Source organism: Trachypithecus francoisi, unplaced genomic scaffold (assembly GCF_009764315.1).
Source record: "Trachypithecus francoisi isolate TF-2019V2 unplaced genomic scaffold, Tfra_2.0 Lachesis_group4, whole genome shotgun sequence".
Lineage (NCBI taxonomy): Eukaryota > Metazoa > Chordata > Mammalia > Primates > Cercopithecidae > Trachypithecus > Trachypithecus francoisi.
Genome location: NW_022681469.1, coordinates 106,954,498 through 106,979,537, shown reverse-complemented (window position 1 = coordinate 106,979,537; position 25,040 = coordinate 106,954,498). Strand labels below are relative to the sequence as shown.

Below are 25,040 nucleotides of genomic sequence, written 5' to 3'. Positions count from 1 at the left end.
CCGGGTCTGGAGAATTTTTATTGAGAAGCTTTTAAATTATAAACTCAATTTCTTTAATTGGTTATGGGACTATTCAGACTATTAATATTTCATTTTGGCTGAATTTTAGTAGTTTGTAGTTTTCTGGGAATGGGTTTCTATCTTCTAAGCTGTTAAATTTGTGAGCTTAAAGTTGTTCATAGTACTCTTTTTTAAGGACTTCAAGATCTGTAGTGATACCGTTGTTGGTGTTGATGATTTGTGTCTTCTCTCTTTTTATTTATTTTAGTCTTGCTAGAGGTTTTTCAGTTTTTTTCTCAAAGAGCCAGCTTTCTTATCAATTCATTTTTTGAATTACTTTTCTCTGTCCCTTTTTACTGATTCTGCTCTTACCTTTATTGTTTTCTTTCTTTAAATTTATTTTAATTTTCTTCCCTTTTTTTGAGGTAGGAAGGTGTGTTACTGATTTCAGGCTTTTCCTTGTTTCTAGTGTAAGCATTTTAGTGCTATAAATTTTCCTCTCAACACTTCTTTAGTTGCATCTCACACATATTTTGATATGCTGTATATTCATTGTTACTGTTTTATATATTTTTAATTTAATTCGAGACTTACTTTTTTGAGACAGAGTTTAGCTCTTGTTGCCCGGGCTGGAGTGCAGTGGCGTGATCTCGGCTCACCACAACCTCCACCTCCTGGGTTTAAGTGATTCTCCTGCCTCAGCCTCTGGAGTAGCTGGGATTACAGGCATGTGCCACCACAGCTGGCTAATTTTGTATTTTTAGTAGAGACAGGCTTTCACCATATTGGTCAGGCTGGTCTCAAACCCCCGACCTCAGGTGATCTGAGGTCAGGCCTCCCAAAGTGGTAGAATTACAGGCATGAGCCACCGTGTCCGGCCCCAGACTTTTTCTGACTTGTTTATTTTTAAAAATTCTGTTGTTCAGTTTCCAGGTCTTTGGAGATTTTCCCGTTGTCTTTTGGTTTTTGTTTGCTAGTTTTATTCTATTAATACTATGGGCGGAGGATACACTCTGTATAAATTTAGTTCTTTTAATTTTGTTTAGTTAGTTTTGTTTACCAGTCTAGGATGTTTTCTATCTTGATTAATGGTCTATAGCACTTGAGGGGAAAAAAAAACCCAAGAAACACACACACACACCCACCCAAGGTGTGATGTCTACTATATAAGGTAATTTTTTTCTCCCTTGTGGTAATGGCATTTGAAAGAACAGTTAAATAATCCAAATGGATATATTGTGGAATTTTAGACTGTCAGGAAATTTTTACTGTAGAATTCTGTCTGTAAGGAGAAAGCATATATAGCTCACTGCTTATAAGATTGTTTTATTCGGCTGGGCACGATGGCTCAAGCCTGTAATCCCAGCACTTTGGGAGGCCGAGACGGGCGGATCACGAGGTCAGGAGATCGAGACCATCCTGGCTAACATGGTGAAACCCCGTCTCTACTAAAAATACAAAAAAAAAAAAAAAAAAAAACTAGCCGGGCCAGGTGGTGGGCGCCTGTAGTCCCGGCTACTCGGGAGGCTGAGGCAGGAGAATGGCGTAAACCCGGGAGGTGGAGCTTGCAGTGAGCTGAGATCCCGCCACTGCACTCCAGTCCGGGCGACAGAGCGAGACTCTGTCTCAAAAAAAAAAAGATTGTTTTATTCTTTGAAGAAATAATGTTTCACTTAAGGAAAAATATTCTCAAGGAAAAAATGCCCACAATAATCAGTGAACTACTGAGTCATCTACTTCATTGCTGAGGCATGCAAGACCTTCCTGTTTACTAATAATGCTGACTTTTCCTTCTTATTGGGAAGGAAACTACAGTTTAATGGTTAAAAATTACACACCCAGATTATTGATTCTATTATGTATTTAGACAGTACATTTTTCTATCTCGAATAATGGAAATGTCACCCACTATTTAATTTTTTTTTCCAGAGTAATTTTCACTAGGTCTGATTACGTAATTAGATTTGACATACCAACTGGGTATACTTGATAAGAAAATGAGAATTAAAATGTGTCAGAGTAAAATTATTTCAGAGCTTCTGCAGATCTTTATTTTAGATAAGATGATTTCTATTTTTAGCTTTGTTTTTGAAATCATCTAGGACATTTACATTTTAACTTCTCATCAAATTGTTTTGGTTTACTTAATTTGTATGTTTCATGTCTGACAAAAGTTAATTTTTTTAATTGATATTTTAAAATAAAATTTATGATTTGGAATGATCCAGTTATCTAATTGCAGATGTTAATTTTGAAAGATATTAATTTCCAAGGTGTTAATTTTGCATTTTTGTGAAAATCACATATACTGGCTGAATCTAACTTCTAATTTAACAGCTCTGTGTGGATGTCTGGTGGATATTTCAAACATCCTAAGTTCAACTCTGAGCTCTTGTTCTTTTCCTCTGAGCCAGCGCCTTCCATCATGAGTTCCCATTGCGGGAAATGACAACTACATTTTTCTGTTTTTTTCTGGCCAGAAATCTTGTTATCGTCATTGATTCTTTTTTTTCTCTTATGCTTCACCCTGTATCTATAAATTCTACCATAGGCCCCAGGTCTGATCAACCATTTCCACCTTTACTGCAACCAGTTTACCAAATGACCATCCTTTCTCATCTGGATTAACAAGACGGCCTCCTGAGTGGTCTTTCAGCTTCAGCCCTTGTAGCCCAATTGCAGCAGAGTTGAGTGTGGAGTGAGTCATGAGCCAGTGAAGTCAGAACCTATCACACTTTTGCTCAGATTTCCCCATTGGCTTCCATTGTCCCTTGTAAGTCTAGGGTCTCATAAGACTTCTTCCTCTTACTTTTTACCCTCATCTGTCATCCCCCTCACTCACTGTACTTCATCCACCCTGGTCTCGCTACTGGTCATAGGACATACTGGACTGACTCCCACATCAGCGACTTTGCACTTGCTTTTCCTGCTGTCGGGATACCTTAGTGCATGACCCCCTTCCTCAGCTCCTTCCCTTTCTTACTCAGATGTCCCATTCTCCATGAGGCCTTTTTAAAACAATCTTCCTTCTTGACAACTGCCACTTCTTCCCCAGATTTCTGTTTTCCTCTTCTTTCTCTTATTTTTTCTATAATATTATCATTACCTTATATAGAGGTGTTTCTCTTATTAGTCTGTGTGTTCCTGAAAAAACATTCTGTGAAATCATATACTAAAATAACAGAACTTATAAAAAAAGTGTTAGGTACAAACCCTCAAAAATCTGTGGAATTTTGCAATCAGGACACTAATAAAGAAATAATACTACTAGTAATTTGCTTCATTGATTTGCTGTTTTGATAAAAAGAGAAAGGGCTTCCAAGATGCACCTTCAACTTCTCTCAATAGTGTCATGTCGTAGAAAGTGAAGTGGTTTGTGAAGCATCTAAACTGGCTACTAGTCACTACTTGCACTACACAAAGGAAGGTACTTTTTTTTTTTTTTTTGGTTTTTAAAGTTGTTATTTGTTGTGCTGCTGCTGCTAATCATTTCCTTTTATTTTAAGGCTCACCTTTGAGTTAAACGATAAAGCTTGTTCATGATCACCTTAGATCCTTAATATTCCAGGGGGAAATAATGTGTAAATCACTACAACTTCTGTGTTACACAAATATCAGTTTCTGTTTCTCAACCACATATGAAGTGATTTGAATAAAAGAAATATGTGCATTAGTAAAACCGACTGTACTATATATTTTCTTTGTTTGTTTACTGTTAATCTCCCTGAACTAGAAGATAAGCTCCATGAAGATGTGATCCTATTCTTGTTCCTTTTTCAAAATTCTCATTTGTATTCCCATTTCATAGACGTTTAGTAGGTATTTAATAAATATTTGTTGAATGACAGAGCAAATAATCAAATCAATATCTAGACTTCTCCAGAACTCTGAAGTAATTGAAAATATGAATGCTTTCTTTTCTTTAAATTGAACAACTTCTTTGGCTTCATAGTTATTGACATTTAAGATGGTAGCCTGATTTGTGTGTGTTATTTAGAAAGCCAAAAGTAAATGTGTCGTGGATGAAGTTCAAGATTCAGCATTCTGTAGGAAGATGCAATTTCATTCTGTGACAACATGTTTTAATAGGAACTAACACATAGATTGTGCTTTTCTAGCAGGTGCTGGCATAAGCATTCTGCACACATTAAATAATTTAATCCTTGAGACAAAGTCTAGAGCAGCAATTCTCAAAGTGTGGTTCAAGAACCTGTGGCAGACCCTGAGCGCCTTTGCTGGGGATGGCCACAAGGCCAAAAGCATTTCATGCGAATCGACCTTTGTACTTTCTCCCCTCGTTGAGCTTTTGGCAACGATTTAAAAGCAGTCATGAGAAGACTTCTGGCACCTGAGCACGTATCCCGCGGCAGTGGTGCCAAACTACACCACTTGGAGTGTTAGTCATCCCTGCCACACACCTATGAGTAAAAACCAAAATCTAGCTCTCTCAAAAATAGCCTTAAAGTAGTAAAAATTATTAATTCTATTAAACTTTGACTCAAAATTTTAAAAATATTCTGTGTCAGAATGCGAATTACGTATAAACTCTTCTGCTGTACACCAAAATGTGATGGTTGTCTCAAGGCAAAGGCTTTGGGAGGTTTTCCGAGCTGGGAGCTGAACTGGCTGCTTTTTTGCATGGCACCCCATTTTTACTTGAAGTAGTGACTGACAGAAATACTATAGTAATTTAGACTTGGGTATTTGGCAGAATTTTCTTGAAAATGAAGAAAATAAGCCTGTCGTATCAATGAAAACAACTGACAGTGTTTGTGGCTAATGATAAAAATTGAGCTCATAAGTAAAAATTAGAATTTTGGAAATCTTGAATATGCCCACCATGAGCTTGACATTTTCCCATTATTTAAGAAAGTGTCTGATGAGATAGGTAGCTGTATTAACATGTGATATTTTTTCACTGTATAATGAAACGTGTCAACGTTTGGAAGGTCCGCATCACTCAGTGAACCGGGAAAGCCATGCGTATGGAAAAAATCCATTCCAAGTGCAAGAGAGTCTAAAGGATTTTAATGTAACAAAGCACCAAAGTGTCATTTGTGGGGTTTCAGATTCCGCATCGCAACTAACCTTTAAGAAATTGACACTTGTTTAGTTTTACTGCAGTATTAACAAAAATATTCACAGCTATTTGAAAAGGCAATTAAAATACTCCCCTCCTTTCCAGCTATGTATCTGGGAGGCTGTGTTTTATTAATATCTTTCAACAGAAACAACATGTTATACAAGAGACTAAATGCAGAAGCAGGTGTGAGAATCTAGTTGTCCTTTTTTGAGCTAGACACTGGAAAAATTTGAAAACCAGTTAAACGGTGCCACTCTTAAGAATTTTTAGTTTTCTTTTGGATAGTATATTTGTTTTTCATAAATGTGTCTGGTATTCATAATGTAATGACTTTCATTTTTTAAGGAATTAATAACTTCTTAAAGTTCACAGGTTTGCTCTCTCATATGATAAATATGGAAAGAAATAAGTCACATAAACAAGAATTTAGGGGTCCTCAATTTTTTTGTATGTTGCAAAGGGATCCTGAGACCAAAAACTTTGAGAACGGCTGTTCTTGAAGAAGTTGGTGCTGTTGCTTTGTTGATTGAGAAACCTAGACATAGGAGGTTAAGTAGGTTGTCTAAGATCACAGAGCTAGTCAGGGGAGAGCTGGGATTTTTCTTTTGCTTTTTTCTTTCTTTCTTTTTTTTTTTTTTCTTTTCTGAGACAGTCTCGCTCTGTTGCCCAGGCTGGAGTGCAGTGGTGTGATCTCTGCTCACTGCAGTCTCTGCTTCCTGGGTTCAAACGATTCTCCTGCCTCGGCCTCCTAAGTAGCTGGGACAACAGGCGCGTGCCACTGACTAATTTTTTGTATTTTTAGTAGAGACGGGGTTTCACTCTGTTAGCCAGGATGATCTCGATTTCCTGACCTCATGGTCTGCCTGCCTCGGCCTCCCAAAGTGCTGGGATTACAGGCGTGAGCCACGGCGCCCAGCCTTTTTTTTTTTTTTTTTCCAGGCAGAGTCTCGTTCCCTCACCCAGGCTGGAGTGCAGTGGCATGATCTTGGCTCACTGCAACCTTTGCCTCCTGGGTTCAAGTGATTCTTCTGCGTCAGCCTCACAAGTAGCTGGGACCACAGGCACACACCACCATGCCCAGCTAATTTTCGTGTTTTTAGTAGAGATGGGGTCTCGCCATGTCGGCCAGACTGGTCTCAAACTCCTGACCTCAGGTGATCTGCCCACCTCAGCTTCCCAAAGTGCTGGGATTACAGGCAGGAGCCATCACACCCGGCATAGAGCTGGGATTTGAACCCAGGGCTCCAAAGTCCTTGCTTTAAACTCGAATCCGTATGATTACTTTTTGAGAAACCTCTATGGTTTGTAACTTTGCTAAAATCAACAAGCTTTGTCTGGTTGAACTTAGATGTCCTTACAAGTTCTTTTCTCATGTAATTTCTTGATGTAAAATTAAATCTTCACCATGTGGATATCTTTTACATCTCAGTTTTTATGGCAGTACGTATTTCCCCTAAACTCACCAGCTAACAGCTAAGCAGGAGAAGGTACATCATATTTGAGTTTCTTTTCTTGGACCTTTCAGTTTTTTATTTAAGCAGAGTTGATTCCTTAAGATTATTTGAAAGAATCTTTGAAAGAAATATTGTGCCATATTCAAGAATAATGTTGGTTATTCCTGATAACTTTCCTCCTATTTTGGTTGGTCATACTTTTCCACTACAAACCATAGAAATGACAATTTAGTATACTTATGCTTTGAAGTAAAATATTGGAGAGCTGAGAGCTTATTTCAGTTTGGAGAAACAGGGGAATTGTATTTATCCCACTGTGTCTTATTATTAATTTATATACTGAAATAGATTAGCACAGTGCAAGATAAAACTAGTACATAAATATAGCCATTTACATTTCTACCATCAGTTTCAACCGTGGATTAATCTCACTGGAAGCTTGAATGGTTTCTTAGGGGAAAATATTGGAAGGGTAGGTTTACCCCAAGAGTTTCCTTAAATATGCTGTTAATTCGCATTGATTTCAGAGAAAACAGAGATAATCAGTTTGACTTCCCCACTGGCTGACTGCATAGGCAAACTGTTCACAGTGCTGTTTAATGGAAATCTCAGGGACTCTCCTGCTTTCTGTTTTCACATGGACTGACTCAAATATGGAGAGGACACCAGGGAGAAAGTATTTGGAGAAAATCCCATACTTTTTAGTCAAACTTTTGAGTACAAAATGATGACTTTATGGTGAGATCAAAAAATATGCAACACCATCTTTGACTTGCATTTTTTTTTGATTGTTTGAAATAAGATATATATTCGTTCAATTGTAGCTACCTTTCATCCTGAACTGTCTGATACTTATTTTACAAGGCAGTAGTAGAGAGAGATAAGGTGAAATACAGAGAAGTTGGGTGATTTTTTTTTTTTTAGATCCACAGAAGATGATGGCACATCTAAGTATATTTGAAAGTCTACCACTGGGAAGTATTTAGAAGTATTTATGATAAGCTAAGAAAATGAAGCCTGGGAATTTGCTGTGGTAATAGAGCCAACTCCTTGCTGGAGGGAGAATTACTTAGTTTGGGAATTAATACCATTCGTTTATGTCCTTTTTCTCCTTTCTCCTCTGGCTCTTCCTCCTCCTGCACTGTCTCCTCTTCTTCACATTTAACAACCAAATGATTTACTCAGGTGGTGACAGAAAGTGCAGCCTGAACTGCCTTGACCTACCTGCCCGGTCCTAACTGCCTTTTTTTAGCTTATCAGATAGAGGACTTTGTCCTAAAACAGTCATAGGTTTCTTTTTCGTGTAGTGCCTTCTTTTGCTCTGGGTAGATGCCCAGGAGTGGGATTGCTGGATCAAAGGGTAGTTCTACTTTTAGTTCTTTAGGGAATCTTCACACTGTTTTCCATAGCGGTTGTACTAGTTTACATTCCCAGCAGCAGTGTAAAAGTGTTCCCTTTTCACCACATCCCCACCAACATCTTTTTTTATTTTTTTATTTTTTTACATTATGGCTATTGGTCCAGGAAAATGCAAATCAAAACCACAATGCAAACTCCTTACTCCTGCAAAAGTGGCCATAATGAAAAAAAAAAAAAATAGATGTTCGCGGTGATAGGGTGAAAGGGAACATTTTTATGCTGCTGGTGAGAATGTAAACTAGTACAACCATGGAATACTATTCAGCTCTAAAAAGAAATGAACTAATGACATTCACAGCTACCTGGGTGGAACTGGAGACCATTATTCTAAGTGAAGTAACTGGGGAATGGAAAACCAAACATCGTATGTTCTCACTGATAAATGGGAGCTAAGCTGTGAGGATGCAAGGCATAAGAATAATACAATGGACTTTGGGGACTTGTGGGAAAGGGTGGGAGGGGGTGAGAGATAAAAGAGTACACATTGGGTACAGTGTACACTGCTCAGGTGATGAGTGCACCAAAATCTCACAGATCACCGCTGAAGAACTTCGTTGTGTAACCAAACACCACCTATTCCCCAAAAACCTATGGAAATAAAAAATCAAATTAAAAAACCAGTCATAGTGTCCTCTTACAGCATCATAATGTGGACCTGTCTATATTTGCATATTTAACTAGAGTGGCACATATCTAGTTATCTATTTAAACCTTACCCCAGAAATACCTTTGAAAATCATAATTGTTGTCTTTAAAAAGATTGATATTACTATTATGAAGAAAGCACATTGCACTGTGAGATTAAATTCCTGGCTTCAGTAGGTATACATAATGAACTGCCAGCAGCTGAAATTTGAAAGACTACACTTACCAGAAAAGAATCTTCTACCCACATTTCTCAGAATAGTTGTTCACAAATGATACATTCTGCCCTGTGCTTTTGTTTCTCACTGGAATTTGAAAAATAAAACTTTTCGCTCATGGTAAATTCATAAGCTTGGGGCATGAAAATGTTTGAATTTGATACAAAAGAAGTTTTGAAAGGAAGATGAGTGGTTTAAACCGAAAGATTAGTCGCCCTGGGAAATTCAGCTGTGGCAAAAGCGGAGTTCAGTAATAAAGAACCTGCCCCGGCTGATTGCTCCATTCACTCTGGCATTCTGATCCTCCCGGCTGGACTCGCACCTGATTGACGGTGCTGATTATGATGGCTTAATACAGCTCATCGTCACTTCACCAGGACACGTGGACTTTGCAGGCTTCAGAGACTCCCCCACCCCCAACTTGTTTGTGGTACAGTTGATTCTTCTGCTAAGTGGAGGTTGATTATTTCTTTATTCATTATCTCTTTAAAAATGGAGGAGAAAAGGGCACATTCTCGAACAGGTGATGATTATCCTAGTGGAAGCTCTCTCGGGCAGAGTCAAAGGAAGAACTTGCAGTTTAACTTGCTTGATACCTCACAGTTGATTCCTATTCATTCTGCCCTTGAAGGGTTTCAGGTGATAAGACTTAATTTTAGCTGTTGTGGAACAGCAGTGAAAATCCCTGGAAGACTCCCCTTCTTGATGTTAGGGAAGCCGGGAGACACAGGATGAGGCTCTGCCTCCACACTTCATGGGCTCCAGCTGCCGCCCTTGTGAATGATTTTTTCTCTGCAGGCACATGGGTCATGGTCCGTTTCTAGATGAGCCGAAGATTCTCACATTGGAAAGGTACCATGAAATACATTTACATTGGATCTGAAAACCTTAAAGTTTACTTAGGGAAGTGTCGTCTTCACAAAAAATTATGATGTTGTATAAGCCTTCCTTTTTCTCCACAACCTCTCCAGCATCTCCTATTTTTTGGCTTTTTAATTACAGCCATTCTAACTGGTATCTTATTGTGGTTTTGATTTGCATGTCTCTAACAGTGGGAGTGTTAATTAGTGCAGCCATAGTGGAAGACAGCGTGGTGATTTCAAAGACCTGAAGACAGAAATACCATTCGACCCAGCAATCCTATTACTGGGTATACACCCAGAGGAGTATAAATTGTTCTATTATAAAGACACGTACACGCATACATTCCCAACAGCAATGACATGGAATCAACCCAAATACCCATCAGTGATCGACTGGATAAAGAAAATATGGTACATATACACCATGGAATACTATGCAGCCATAAAAACTCTGCAGATCATGTCCTTTGCTGGGACATGGATGGAGCTGGAGGCCATCCCTAGCAAACTAACACAGTAACGGAAAACCAAATACCGCATGTTCTCCCTTATAAATGGGAGGTAAATGATGAGAACACATGGACACAGAGGGGAACAAGACACACTGGGGCCTATTGGAGCATGGAGGGTGAGAGGAGGGAGAGGATCAGGAAGAGTAACTAATGGATACCAGGCTTAAAACCTGGGTGATGAAATAATCTGTACAACAAACCCCCATGACACACATTTACCTGCGTAACAAACCTGCACATCCTGCTGAACCTGAACTTTAAAAATTATGATGTTGTCTTGAGAGAATGTTACGTCCATTCCTATCCTTTGGGCAGACCTTAAATGTATATTAGACGAAACTCTCTTTTTTCATAAATGATTTATGTTCTATTTTAAACATAGAAAACTTTCTGTATGAAAATGGAAATTTCACTTTTCCTTAGTAATTTATTCTAGGGTCTTCTAATGTTCGTTGTTAGAATATAGAAGCATTCTTATCGTCTGCTCATTTTCCTGAGGAAGGGAATGTCTATTATTACTTGAAATACACAAACCCCTCAAAGATTAATATGTGGGCCCTTGGCTTTTCCCCAGGTCAAAGTTTTATAACTTAGAGGCAACTCAATCATTTTCTTTATGAATCATTTCAGAATGTTCTCTGTCCGAATTAAAGTATGTAAAGATCAATTGCTTTTGCAGGGGGTCTGTGCAGACTTAAATACTGATCCTTCTTTCTCCCTTTCTGTCCCCAAAGTTTTTGTGTTTTGTTACCTTTATGCCTTCTTTTAACTTGATGACCTACTGTATGTATTTCAGTGGTAAATAGTGCTGGGCTCAGGGATGTGCTATTCCCCACATTGGCTAATCTGCTAATCTATGTCAAAATACTTGTGGTTATGATTTTAATTTGAACGCTTAAAATTCCAGGGCATTGACATATTTTCCCCTCCCTTTTCCTTATAATGAATGTTAGTGTCTGTGCTAACCATAATTTTACAGCCATTTGGATCTCAAGATATTTGCTTGCCAACTATATGAAACCATTCTTTATGAGCATTTTTTTTCCTACTAGCTCACGGTACCCGCATGTTTGGTTATCTATAAAGTCTATGAAAAATTGAGCTGTGGTATCATTTTAATTCAAATCCATTGTATACTATATTAAATTGATGACGGTCTATCAATTGCAAAACGAAATTCCAAAACCAAAACCAAATTTTTGAGCTTCTATCTTGAAGCTTTTCCCTTTCAAAAAGATTTTTTAATGACTCATTTGTGTAGGACCCTGGAACCATATAAAGTGGCATTTCGTTTTCTGTTGTTAAACAGAGTGCAAATGGCAAGACATTAATAAAGCCTGTAGCTCAGTAAATCCCACAGGATCAAAGCCACCTCCATTGCAGTTCAGCTTTATTAGACTAGTTGGGTCATAAGAGGAGATGATTTTAGCTGAAGTACATAGCAAAAAGGGAAATTGGACACACGGCTACAATCAAATTTAAGAATGCACTTGAAATACAGCTTAGCACATGTCAGGTGCAGCAGAAGCAGGTGGAGCTCTTGGAACAGGACAAGGCTTGACTACTTCTGACTTTGAGTTACATGTGCTATCACAGCATCTAACACTTTACTATTTATATTCCTGCATCAGACCTAGATTATAAGCTCTTAAGGGACAGCGACTGTGTCTTACACTTTGTATTCCCAATGCTGATTACAGAGGCTGGTACCTAGAATCAATGCATGTTTATTGAACAGAAAGATGTACAAGTCAGAGACACAGAATCCTTCTTGACATCTCCCTCTCCCTCACATCCATAACCAATCTATCACTGAATCTTTTTTTACCACCTAACTATTGTTTTAAAGCAGATCACTACAGTGGCCTCTGGACTGGTGTCCTCCCACTACTCCACTCCCTCTTTTATTTCTTCTCACATAACAGCCAGAATGTTCTTTTAACAACACAGTTATACAACCTCTTCAAGGACTTTTTGCTGTCTTTTCTTTTTTTCTTTTTGAGACAGGGTCTTGGTCTGTCACCCAGGCTGCCAGACTGGAGTGCAGTGGCACAATCACAGCTCACTGGAGCCTTGACTTCCTCCTAGGCTCAAGTAATCCTTCCACCTCAGCCCCCTTAGTAGCTGGGACTGCAGATGCATACCACCACACTGGTTAATTTTTTAAAAAACTTTTTGTGGAGATGGGGTCTCACTGTGTTGTCCAGGCTGGTCTTGCACTCTGGAGCTGAAGCAATCCTTCTGCCTCAGCCTTCCAAAGTGTTGGGATTGTAGGCATGAGCCACCACAACTGGCTGTCCTTTTGTAGTACGAGCTAACCATCATTATCATCATCATCATCATCATCTTGACAGTACTTTCTATAAGATTATAAATAGGGTGATCACACATGTTGTTAATACTTGAACACTTGAATATGAGGTAGGCACCATAGATAATCACGCAAGGATGGGATGGGAACCAGAACATGGGCTTGTCCTGCTTGCAAGGCCCTGCACAACCTGGCCCTACTCATCCCCCTTCCAGTCACTCTCTTTGCACCTGCGGCAAGGCTTGCTGTTCAGTCCTTCCTACTGTCCAAGGGTACTTACCATGTTTGCTCTTAGCAGAGGACCTGTTTAAGTGTTTTGAGTGCTGCCAACTTTTTTGTTCTCAGCTCTTTCGTTTCATCTCATTGACTAGGTTAAATCTCCTACTGTAAGTTCTTGCTATACTCATAAATGCAATTTAATATTTATTTATTTGAAGGAATAAATGAATAAATACTTGTGAGAGGTTGGTAATATTGTATTACTAATATACCAATTATGATGGAATATAGTGATCGACAAAATGACAAAATAACCTATATATTTATATTTAAATTCTATATATTCAGTTTATACACTGTAGTTTAATGTGCAACTAGTTTCAATGTTAACATTTCTAATATGCTATTTGATGTTTATTAAATGTGCAGTAATTTATAAGAACAACTTAGTAATGTCACAAATAAATTACCAAAAATTTAAAGTTGGGTATGAATTCTTGAAAAGAAATTTTCCGTATTGAGAAATATGTGACACTTCGAGTCAAAATATATAGAATTGGTTGATTCTGGAGCCAAATTATCTGGATTTAAATCATGACTTCACTGCCTACTGGCTGGGTAGCATTGAGCAAGTTATTTAACTTCTCCATGCTTCTGTTTATTCATCCTTAAAATGGGTGTAATGATGACGTTGATTTTGTAGAGCTTTTGTGAGAAATAAGTTTATATAGATAGATAGATAGATAGATAGATAGATAGCATTTAGAATGGTTCCAGCACATAGTAAATAATAAATACTAGCGATTGCTGATGTTTGTGTTATTATATTTATTCATTCAACAAGTATTTATTAAATATCTCCTTAGTTCCTGACATTGTTCTAGGTGCTAGGAATTCAGAAGTGATCAAGACTAATGTAATTCAGGGTAACCTACAAACACTTTAATTTCAGAATCTGATAAGTATTGTGAATGGAATAAACATAATGACTTGTTAGGGCATATAGTGCGGGAGGAGCTTTAGTTAACCTGAAGGATGAGAAAAGATTAGCATGCACAGAGCATCCTAGGTGGAGGAAAGACCAAGTGCGAAGGCCCCACAGTAGGTGTCTCAGTCCATTTTCTGCTGCTATAACAGACGGGGTGATTCAAAAACGATATAAGTGTATTTGACTCATGGTTCTAGAGGCTGAGAAGTTCAACAACATAGCAGTGCATCTGGGGAGGCCCTTTGTGCTGTATCATCCTGTCAAGGGAGTGCATGAGACAGAAAGAGAATGGGGACCCAACTTACCCTTTTTATTAGGACCCTACTCCCTTGATAACTAACCCCGTCCCACAATATCAGCATTAACCCATTCCTGAAGGTAGAGCCTGCGTGACCTAATCATATCTTCAAGGTCCCGCCTTTTATTGCGGTTATAATGGCCATCACATTTCATCATGAGTTTTGGAGGGGACATTCAGACCATAACTCTGGGAAAGAGCGTGGCTTGGGTTTAAATGTGCAAGAAGTGAAGTGTGCCTGGAGTGCTCTATGTGAGCAGAGACGGGAGGAAGCCTGAATGAAAGTTAGAAAGCTGATTATGCAGGTGGATCTTGGGGACTTTTGTAGAAAAATGAGGAGTCATATAATCCAGTTTATTGTGCTGATGAAGAAACAAAAACCTGTAAGTCCTGATGAGGATCATGTAGTTAATTAGTGATGCTAGAGCTAGAAGCCAAGTGTGCTGCATCCATATTAAAAAATATTGAAACAGATCTACAAAAGCTGGACATATCTAGGATTCTATCCATTTTCACAAAGTAAATATACGTTTGTAACCATATCAGGAAATAAATTTTGACCTGCTTTTCATAAGCTATCCCATTCCCTTCACCCCCTTCGCTATCCTGTCCCTCAGAGGTAACCCTTATCCTTAACCTCTGACACCATAGATCAGTTTTACCTGGCTCTGAACTTTTATGAGCTTTTGAATAGTGGCACATGCTATCAGCTTTTTTGAAAATTCTGTCTGGCTTCTTTCGCTCGACTTGACGTGTGTGGGATTTACCCATGTTGCTGTGTGTAGCAATTGTTGCTCCATTCTCGCTGCCGTGCGCTGTTCCATTATGTGAATATACCACGAGTTTCCTGTGTTGTAGCCCATTGAAAGTCACCAGAAGAGACCATTTCCGTGTGTGTATGAAAGGAAAGCTAGATTGCAATTCATGTCCTTTATGTCTGTATGTTAATCTTGCTTATCCTACTTTTTTTAAACCAATTGAGGGTTATAGAGGTAACTTCGCTTTTATAACTCGCATACATTTGACTGTTTTCTCGCAAATAGATTGCCTAGTTAAAACCAAAGGCTTGTATGTACAGGGATTTTTCTGACGTGTCCCTTCAATAAGCTGTTCACCATAAGTGGAAATAACTTGGATGAACCTGTCAGTTGCTTTCAAATGCGGGTATCATTGAGCTTTCAGCTTTTTGAAATATTGTCTAGGGTATTGCATGTTTCCAGGGGGTAAAGGATTATTTACTTCTTAATTGTGCCAAATAGCCATCACTTTCATTTTAATATTAGGTTTGTTTAAATAATCAGTTTATTAATTAGATGAGTGCCACTTTCACGCGCACTTCAGTTTTGTTTTTGTTTTGTTTTTTAATATTTCAGATGATGTTGCTCCATATTTTAAAACGGAGCCAGGCCTGCCACAGATCCACCTGGAAGGGAACCGCCTTGTTCTCACCTGCCTTGCCGAAGGGAGCTGGCCTTTGGAGTTCAAGTGGATGCGCGATGGCCGTGAGCTCACCACCTACAGCAGCGAATATAAGTAATTGATTGCTTGAAAATAAGATCCCATTTCAGTCGATGTGTTTGGAATACTTGCCTTATTGGCCATCATAGCACAATGAGTGAAAATACTGGATAGAATTTCTAATGCATTCAAGATTAAACGAATAGATTTGAATATGTAATTAGAATGTGATTTTCTATTCTCGTATAGGTTGTGTTTACACCTAGGAAGTCTATCATTACATTTGTAAAAGTAAGCCCGTTACTGAAATTGTCAGGCAACAAAAAGCTATGGTTACAGAGCAATGCCAGTAACAGCTTTAGTGTGATACATTTACTTTCCAAGGGCAACAGCCCCGCCCACAAGTATCGTTTCTATCTAGGCACAAATGTTGAAACAGATCTTTAGTGTGGTATCTAGAGCTCTGAGTAGTCAGCGAAAATCTTTCCTAGCTGCTTTCAAGTGGAGATAGGGACGGATGGAATCATGGAGAATGGGCATGAGTACAGCCTCTATATGCAACAGCAAAAAAACAGTATATATTGAAGTCCTGCCATGTGCCCAGCACTGTGCCAGGCACCAGGGATCTGATGCACATGGGGTGGATATGATGTGGGGACAGAAGGCCTGAACCTGGGGGCAGAGCACGAGATCAGGATAAGACTGAGGTGAAGATTCACCTGGAGGCAGCAGCACAGCCTTTGGAGCCTCAGGGTCTTACCACACTTCAGAGCTTTTCAGGGCTATACTTTGTGAGGATGATAATATTAGATGCTGCAGTTCCATGCAGGATGGAGAACTGGCATGCCAGAGAAGTCCAGGAGGCCTCACCATTAGCAAAGTCAGCCATGCCGTGTTCTTCTTCAGATGAAGTAAAGAATGGGCTGTACAGAGGCATTTTAAGTGGACTAATAAGCTTCTCAAAATGGGGAATAGCCCACCCACTCACTCTCTGTACCTCTGAGGTTGTGATATGGTGGTCTGTGGAACCACACTCAGCCTGCCCAGAATTTATGTGTGTGTCAGTTGTGTGTGTGTGTTTGTATTTTTAAAATCAATTAAAAATATATGTGGGAATGCGTAAAGCATTTTTTTTCTCTTTTTTTTTTTTTTTTTTTGAGGTAGACTTTCACTCTTGTTGCCTAGGCTGGAATGCAGTGGCATGATCTTGGTTCACTGCAACCTCCACCTCCTGGCTTCAGACGATCCTCCCGCCTCAGCCTCCCGAGTAGCTGGGACTACAAGTGTGAGCCACCAAGCCTGGCTGATTTTTGTATTTTTAGTAGAGACGGGGTTTCACCGTGTTGACCAGGCTGGTCTCAAACTCCTGAGCTCAGGTGATCTGCCTGCATTGGCCTCCCAAATTGCTAGGATTATAGGAGTGAGCCACAGCATATTTTTTTATTGGCTGCCAACATTTGACAGTTGTAAGATTTTCTGTAAAAACCTTGCTTCGCAGCCTCTGTAGACCAGTCAGAAGGCCTGGCTGCCTGATCTGCAGCCTGAGTCAGGAGCAGGTGGCTGAGCAGAGCCGCCCCCAGCAAAGGCACGGACACTCCCTGGTTCTCCTCAGTGCTCTCTGGCAGCCCCCTCCCTTGTCGCACCTCACTTGCTCTGCCCATTCCCATCACCCACCCACGCTTTAGACAAGTGAGTGTGTGACTGCTTACATTATCGGGCCTACCCTGTCGGAGGATCTACACTCAGGGAGAAGTTGATCATAGCAGATCATAGCATGGTGAAATCAAACAGTCCTGAATCCCAGAACTGGCGGAATTCAGCTCCACTGCACCTGAGCAGCGGTGGTATCACTTTAGGCAGGTGGCCCATGAGCCCTGCCATAAGTGTAAAGAGAGAAATGTAAGCGTTTGCAGAATGGGAAAGATCCCTCCTCATTTGGAGTGTTGTGAGCGTTTAAGGCTCTAATGATCGTAGGCAGCACTATACATTATTACCATGTGATATCGCAAGGCTCGGTTTGTTAGAAGGGGTGTAAGAAAGCAAAAACAAAAAACTTAGAATTGAGAACCATGTTTGAGTAGTGGCTGATGACAGATGACTGGAGTTCAGGGACTTGCTCTTCAGCTTACCGGTGTGACTTTGGACAAGTTATCTAACCATGTTGATCTTTTTCCATCTGAAAAATGAGTATAATAAAGCCCACCTCACCCTCATTTTTATGAGGGGTCTCATAAAAATTAAATTACATCGTGCTTTGTGTGGCCCCGAAAGAAAGGAATGGGGTTTCAAAGAACCCAGATTGCTCTTCCTAAGAAGAAGCAGGGCACGATATGGATAACGTGTGGCAGTGACCTGGCAGCCTGGCTACACGCCTTGGATGGTGGGAAAGGAATTGTTTCCTAGATCTTCGGTTTCCACATGGATGTTTTCTGAAATTGAATTCCCCGAGAACATGCCTTTGTGTAGGCACCAAGCCGTTTCTCTTTTCCGACCACCCGTAATAGTGATTTCTCCTCCATCCCAGGAGAAAGCACACCTGTCCCGTATCTGAGTCTTCCTGTGGAACTCTCTCTCAGGGGTGCAAGAGTAAGACAGAATAATATCCAAGTTCCCACTATTAAAGAATTCTTTCGATTTTTAAATGGATAATATGGGTCTGAAAACGACTATTTGCATTTTATTTTATTGAATATACAGAGTCCCCAACTTAACGATGGTTCAACTTAACAAGTTTTTGACTTGACGTAGGTGAGAAACCCTTCTGTTTTTTACTTTAAGTATAGTATTTAGTAAGTCACATGATATATTCAACAGTTTATTATAAAGCAGGCTTTGTGTTAGATGATTTTGCCCATTTGTAGGCTGATACTAGTGTTCGGAGCGTGCTTAACATAGGCTAGGCTAAGCCGTGGTCTCTGTGAGGGTAGGTATGTAAAATGCACGTTTGACCTAGGATATTTTCAACATGTGATAGATTTGTTGGGACATAACACCTTCATAAGGAAAGCAGCATTTCTATTTAAAACAATTGTGTAGGCCCGGCACAGTGGCTGACACCTGTAATCTCAGCACTTTGGGAGGCCGATGCAGGTGGATCATTTGAGGTCAGCAGTTCAATACCACCAGCCCGGCCAACATGGTGAAACCCCATCTCTACTAAAAATACAAAAATTAGCCAGGTATGGTTGGCGCATGCCTGTAATCCCAGCTACTTGGGAGGCTGAGGCAGGAGAATCGCTTGAACCCGGGACGCGGAGGTTGCAGTGAGCCAGGATCGCACCACTGCACTCCAGCCTGGGCTACAGAGTGAGACTCCATCTCCAAAAATAAAATTAAAAAAGAATGGTGTAACAGTTGTATTTTAAATGCCAAAATGTACAATAAGCTATTATATATGCTGCCTTTCAAACTTATGGTAAGACAATTTGCAGTCAACTTAAAACTAGAGGAAGAGGAGGAACTCTATTTGCACTCTTCTTGCCCTTGCAAACTTATTTGTTCGTTGGAAACACACAAGAAGACAAAACGGTGGTGGTATTGAAGCAAGACTGAGGGAGTGACTCATTATATATGGACCATTAAAATAAGCTAGGTGCTTCACTACTGTGACACGGGAAACATAAGGAATGGGTGATTCTGAAGCAAGAATTGTTTGGGGTATTTGTGATAAATTATATTATGTTCAACGAGGGCCTCAGACACTGAGATGGGTTATTAGGAATCTATCATATCTTGCTATCCTTTTTTTTTTTCAAGATATAAAACCTGCCTAAAAATCTCATGCTATTTTTTCAAATTACTCTTTCCTCTGCTTCCTTCCAATAAGCACCTTCATTTATCATATGTTAGCCTTCATGAGACCTTCTAAGTTTCACATGAAAAAACCATGGATACTTTCTGAAAATGGTAGCTGTTTCCCGTCTTAACAGAACCTTTATTTTTCCCCACTTTGGTGTCAGTTACGAAAATGCTAAACCTATAAAGAGCAAATACTATACATTTACTTTTTCTAGCTTTGACTTAAAATAGCATTTTCTTTGCTGTGTGCATTACACACTGCACAGTGAATTTCAAATGTTGTGTTTCTTTCTTTCCTTCTTTTCTTTTCTTTTCTTTTCTTTTTTTTTTTTTTGAATCTCACTCTGTTGCCCAGGCTGGTGTGTAGTGGAGCGATCTTGGCTCACTGCAACCTTCGTTTCCTGGTCTCCAGCGATTGTCAACCTCCCGAGTAGCTGGAACTACAGGCATGTGTCACCACGCACGGCTAATTTTTGTATTATTAGTAGAGAAGGTGTTTCACCATGATGGCCAGGCTGGTCTTGAACTCCTGACCTCAAGTGATCTGCCTGTCTCGATCTCCCAAAGTGCTGGGGTTACAGGCATGAGCCACCACGCCTGACCTCAAATGTTATGTTTCATATTCATGCTCATGTCTACATTTCGGCACAGGTGACTACATTAGCAAGTTGATGGTAATTCAGCAATTAAGCTAAGTTTGTATAGATGTCTTAGGTGGATTTGTATTCTTTTCAGAAAGCATTTACTCTAAATTATTTTCTACTTTGCAATAAAAAAAAGTTTGTAATTATATTCAAGATATACATACACATAAGCCAAGAATTTCTTAATACTAGGCACAATATTTATTATTGTAGCAGAAGGAATAATTGTATACTCTAAACTCCTAAAAATTTTATAGTTTTCTTATGTAACCTGCCTCTGTGGTTCAATTTCTATGACAATATAAAAATAGAAATTTGATGGATGTTTATTCTTGCTTTATTTCAGGGAAAATAAGAATGGTTAAGGGAAAGGTTATTTTTTTCTTTTGTTTTATAAAAAGGCAAACACATTTCACAGTATCAATAAAAATTATGAAATACCTGGGAATAAGTTTTATAAGAAATGAGTAGAACCCAGATGGAAAGTGTGTAATGCGATATAAAAGAAGATCCTTATATAGGAAACCCAAATGCTATAAAAATTACAGTTCCTTTGAAACCATTGTAGAATTTTAGCCTAACATCAGTAGCACTTTTAAGAAACCTAATATCAGTAGCTGATTTTATTTTATTGAGATAGAGTCTCACTCTGTTGCCCAGGTTGGAGTGCAAGTGGCATGATCATGGCTCACTTCAGATTCAGCCTCCTGGGCTCAAGCAATCCTCCTGCCTCATCCTCTCAAGTAGCTGGGACCACGGGACCCACCACCATACCTGGCTAAGTTCTGTATTTTTTGTACAGATGGGGGTTGCACTATGTTGCCTAGTCTGGTCTCAAACTCCTGGCCTTAAGTGATCTGCCAGTCTTGGCCTCCCAAAGTACTGGGATTACAGGTGCAAGCCACCGCACCTGGCCTGGATATTTTAATAAAAAATGCCAATGGGATTTTCTGGGGAAGTAACTTGACTGATGAAGTTTTTCTAAAGCTTATCTGGAAATATAAACAGAAGAATACCAATAAAATTTCAAAACATTAAATAAATAGTGAGGAGGGATTTATTTTTCTAGAACCTAAGGCATATTAGAGTGCCACAATAATTAACATGTTAATAGTATAAAATTAAACAGTATGCCAGAGGAGCATTTTGATCCAGACCATTATATTTATAAAACATATATAATCAAGGCCGGGCACGGTGGCTCATGCCTGTAATCCCAGCAATTTGGGAGGCTGAGGTGGGCAGATCACCTGAGGTCAGGAGTTCGAGACCAGCCTGACCAATACGGAGAAACCCCGTCTCTACTAAAAATACAAAATTAGCCGGTTGTGGTGGCGCGTGCCTATAATCCCAGCTACTCGGGAGGCAGGAGAATCACTTGAACCCGGGAGGTGGAGGTTGCAGTAAACTGAAATTGTGCCATTGCACTCCAGCCTAAGCAACAAGAATGAAACTCTGTCTCAAAAATAAAAATAAACAAAATAAAAAAGTGTATATATATATATATATATATATATATATTCAAATGAGTTCTCAAATCAATGCTAAAAACAACTTTTTGCAAACAACATTCAAAGTACATCCTCATTAAACATCAAAATGAATTTCAGATACATTGATGAATTAAATATAAAAAAAGGAAACATAAACAAAGGGAATATTTGAATGATCTCAGACTCTACCAGGACAAAGTACAAAAGCATTGAGGAACTTCACCAGAAACAGATCACAGATAAATTTACAAATATTTACAAGTTTTGTATAAAAGAGATAACATTTTTAATTGCCCATATGCTTAAATAATCCTTACAAGTTAAAAGGCAAGCAACAAACTGGGACAATATTTGCAACGAATCAGACAGTTCTGTCTCTAATAACCTGGGATCTCCTGATGACAGTGGTGGAGACAAAGCTTGCGTCTCCTTGTTTGTGAATGTCATCCCAGGCAGCAGGTGTAAAGGCAGGGGAATGAAGCAGGGAGGAAGGAAGCACCAGTGCAGGGATCCCTTATCAAGTTGGCAGTCACTCTAAGTGGCTGGAGCTCAATCTTGTTTGGAACCTCTATGGAGTCTTAGGAAATGCATCTTAGAAGTGCCCACCCTACTGGGTGAAAGAGGAAAATGTTTATCAGCTCCTGTACTTGGCTGATAAATATGGGCCCCATGGTTATTAGCCTTCATTTCTAATTAGCTCAAGCATTAGTAAGCAGCTAAACCTGCTGACTGTGGTGCCAGAGAATCCCCAAGACAGGAAGCAAGAAATATGAGGCATGGGTTGAGGCAAAGTGATGCCAGCTGCGCCACCATAAGGCCACTCTGGGCTGCCTGGAATTGTTGACCACACCAGCAGCTCAAGTAAAAGGTGGAGCCACAAAGATTTTTCTTTCTTTCTTTCTTTTTTTTTTTTTTTTGAGGGAGAGGGTCTCACTCTGTCGCCCAGGCTGGACTGCAATAGTGTGATCATAGCTCATTGCAGCCTTGAACTCCTAGGCTCAAGTGATCCTTCTGCACCATCCTCCCTAGTAGCTGGGATCACAGATGGGTGCCACCACAGCTAGCTATTATTATTATTATTATTATTATTATTATTATTATTATTTTTAGACACAGGGTCTTGGTATGTTACCCAGCCTGATCTTGAACTCCTGGTCTCAAGCAGTCCTCCTGCCTTGGTCTCCCAAAGTGCTGGGGTTACAGGTGTGAGCCACCACTTCCAGACCAAAAGGATTTTTTAAATGGAATGTAAGAGGACAAAATTGAGTCTATTCCTTGAACCCCTCAGTGTAACTTGTACCGACTATTGAGTCTAATTCATGAAAGAGTTCCTTCTAAGAAAGTAGTCAGAGTTTCTAACGAGGACTTTATTCAAGAGAGTTAGTGGAATAAGCAGTTTTTCTTACTAGTCCAAGTCTCAAGGCTATAATGGGTGTATGTATTTTCTCCTGCCCGTTCTAGGTATGCATGAATCTCAGCCTGCTCCTCAGCTAGTCAAATTTGCTTGGTGCTGGGTGGCCCAGGCCCTCATCTCAGCTTTTAGTTATCTTGCTTCTATTGGGCCGTGGATTCTCTAATTGCAACTGGTCTTGCGAGCACTAAGAGATACCCCAGCGACTTCTCTCCTCGTCATCTCTGCTGTGTGGCACCAGCCCTAATGTCTCAGGGTAATTAGAGTCATTACCTCCATCGGTGTAGTAATGCCTTTCTTTTTCACCAGCCCACTGGCATGAAGTGCACAAAGTGAGTAGGATGTATTAAAGAGTCCAATTCTCTGGGTCCCTGTTTCTTCTATGGGAAATCTTCCCTCACCCGAGAACTCAGGTCTGTAATCCAAAAGAGCCTAAAGTTGGGTGGAAAAAACCAAATAGATGGCCAGAATAGGGGCCAATCATATCTTGACCTCAGGTTTAACAATTTTTTTTTTTTTTTTTTTGAGACAGGGTCTTGCTTTGCTGCCTAGGTTGAAGTGCAGTGGCACAGTCACAGTTCATTGCAGCCTCGACCTTCCAGGCTCAGTTCATCCTCCCACCTCAACTTCCTACATAGCTAGGAGTACAGGCACATACCACCATGCCCAGCTAATTCTTTTAATTTTTTTTGTAGACACAGGGTTTCACCATGTTGCCCAGGCTGGTCTCAAATTCCTGGGCTCAAGTGATTGACCCAGCTCGGCCTCCCCAAGTGCTGAGATTACAGGCATAAGCCACCATGTCCAGCTAACACTACCAGGCATTGTTCCAAATCCTATTATCCTATTAGTGTGGCTACTTCCAGGTGATGCAATATCTGCTAGGCCTACCTGATCCCCTGGGGAAAGTGCCTGTTCTCATACCTCCTTCAATAAGTACAATGAGTCCCTGATGTGCGGCAATGCTGTGCAGGCTGCCATGCGTATAGATTAGGTATTCAAGCTTCCAGATTGTGGTGCTGGCTGAGTCGATGAACAGAGAAGGCAGATCCGTATCCAGAGGAGATACTGAGTTTGATTAGGAAGAGTCACTGCATGTTTCCATGGTAGAAAGGCCAGATATAAGCAGCCAGTCACAAGTGGCCAGCTTAAAGAATCATGTTGCACTATTGGTTCAGCATCAGTCTCTGCCGTTGCCAGGTTTGGCATCTGGCATTGGCAAAAGCCAGATTAGCTTTGGTGAGGAGGAGCTGTTGCTGTTGGATTCATTCATAGCCTCAGTCCTTGCCAACATGACCGGTTTATGTCCCATTTTATTAGTTGAGAAGAAATCTAAATGGCAGCCACAGTTGAGTCATCCTCTTCAATTGATTGATGAGTGCCTTATCTGAAGTGGATGCTTTCTAGTGATATAAAACATCCACATACGACAGCCACCCTCATTGGGCTTTTAACATATGACTTTCTTGTTTCTGAATTTCTAGTCCTATTTCTCCCAGGCCTGTTTCCCATCAGCCAAGCCATTTGTCATTGCCCAAGTGTCTCTTTACATCCATTCCCAACCCATTTCTTTCTCAAATCTCTCCCCATTCAAAGTTAAGGACCAAAGGTACTACTTGCAACTCCATCTGCTTGGAAGACTCTTCCTTCACCGTGCTCCCCTTCACCACGCACGAGTAAGGCGGTAGTGTGACATCTTCATTTTCTGGATCAAGGCAACCCATGTATAATCCCAGGCCTGAGTGTTTAACTGTTCTATCAGTTGGTGACACCTGTGTATAACTGAGAGCGTAGTCTTACTCTTATGGCTACATAGTTCTGTTAATAATTCCATCATCATGCTTATCTCCAGTTGCATATTTTCTTTCTTTCAAGATAGAGTCTTGCTCTGTTGCTTAGGCTAGAGTGTATAGATGTATATACAAGATATGTGTATTTTGTAGAGATGGGATCTCACTATGTTCCCAGTCTGGCATATTTTCTTAATACCTATGGGGTCAGGACTTCAGTTTGTCCTAAGGACATCAGAAGTTGCCCTTCAATGTATGTAGTTCCCTTCTGCAGAAGGCATCATCTTATTCCAGGACCTTACGGATGCGTGCTTGACTCTTCTTTGGGGCTACTAGAGACTCCCCACAACATCCTTATCCACAACAGATATCTCTGGCAGCATCCCTTATGCTGGGATATGTGGCTTACCGTGAAAGGGCAGCTTCTAGAACTGTT

General features: G+C 40.0%; 1 protein-coding gene across 1 annotated transcript in view; it reads left to right on the top strand.

The window, feature by feature from the left end:
- The window catches only part of SDK1 (sidekick cell adhesion molecule 1), a 990,930-nt gene that overhangs the window by 302,205 nt on the left and 663,685 nt on the right, over positions 1-25,040 (top strand). Inside the window, 1 exon segment of the mRNA XM_033191941.1 lies at positions 15,384-15,543. Within this exon segment, the coding sequence (XP_033047832.1) occupies positions 15,384-15,543 (160 nt within the window).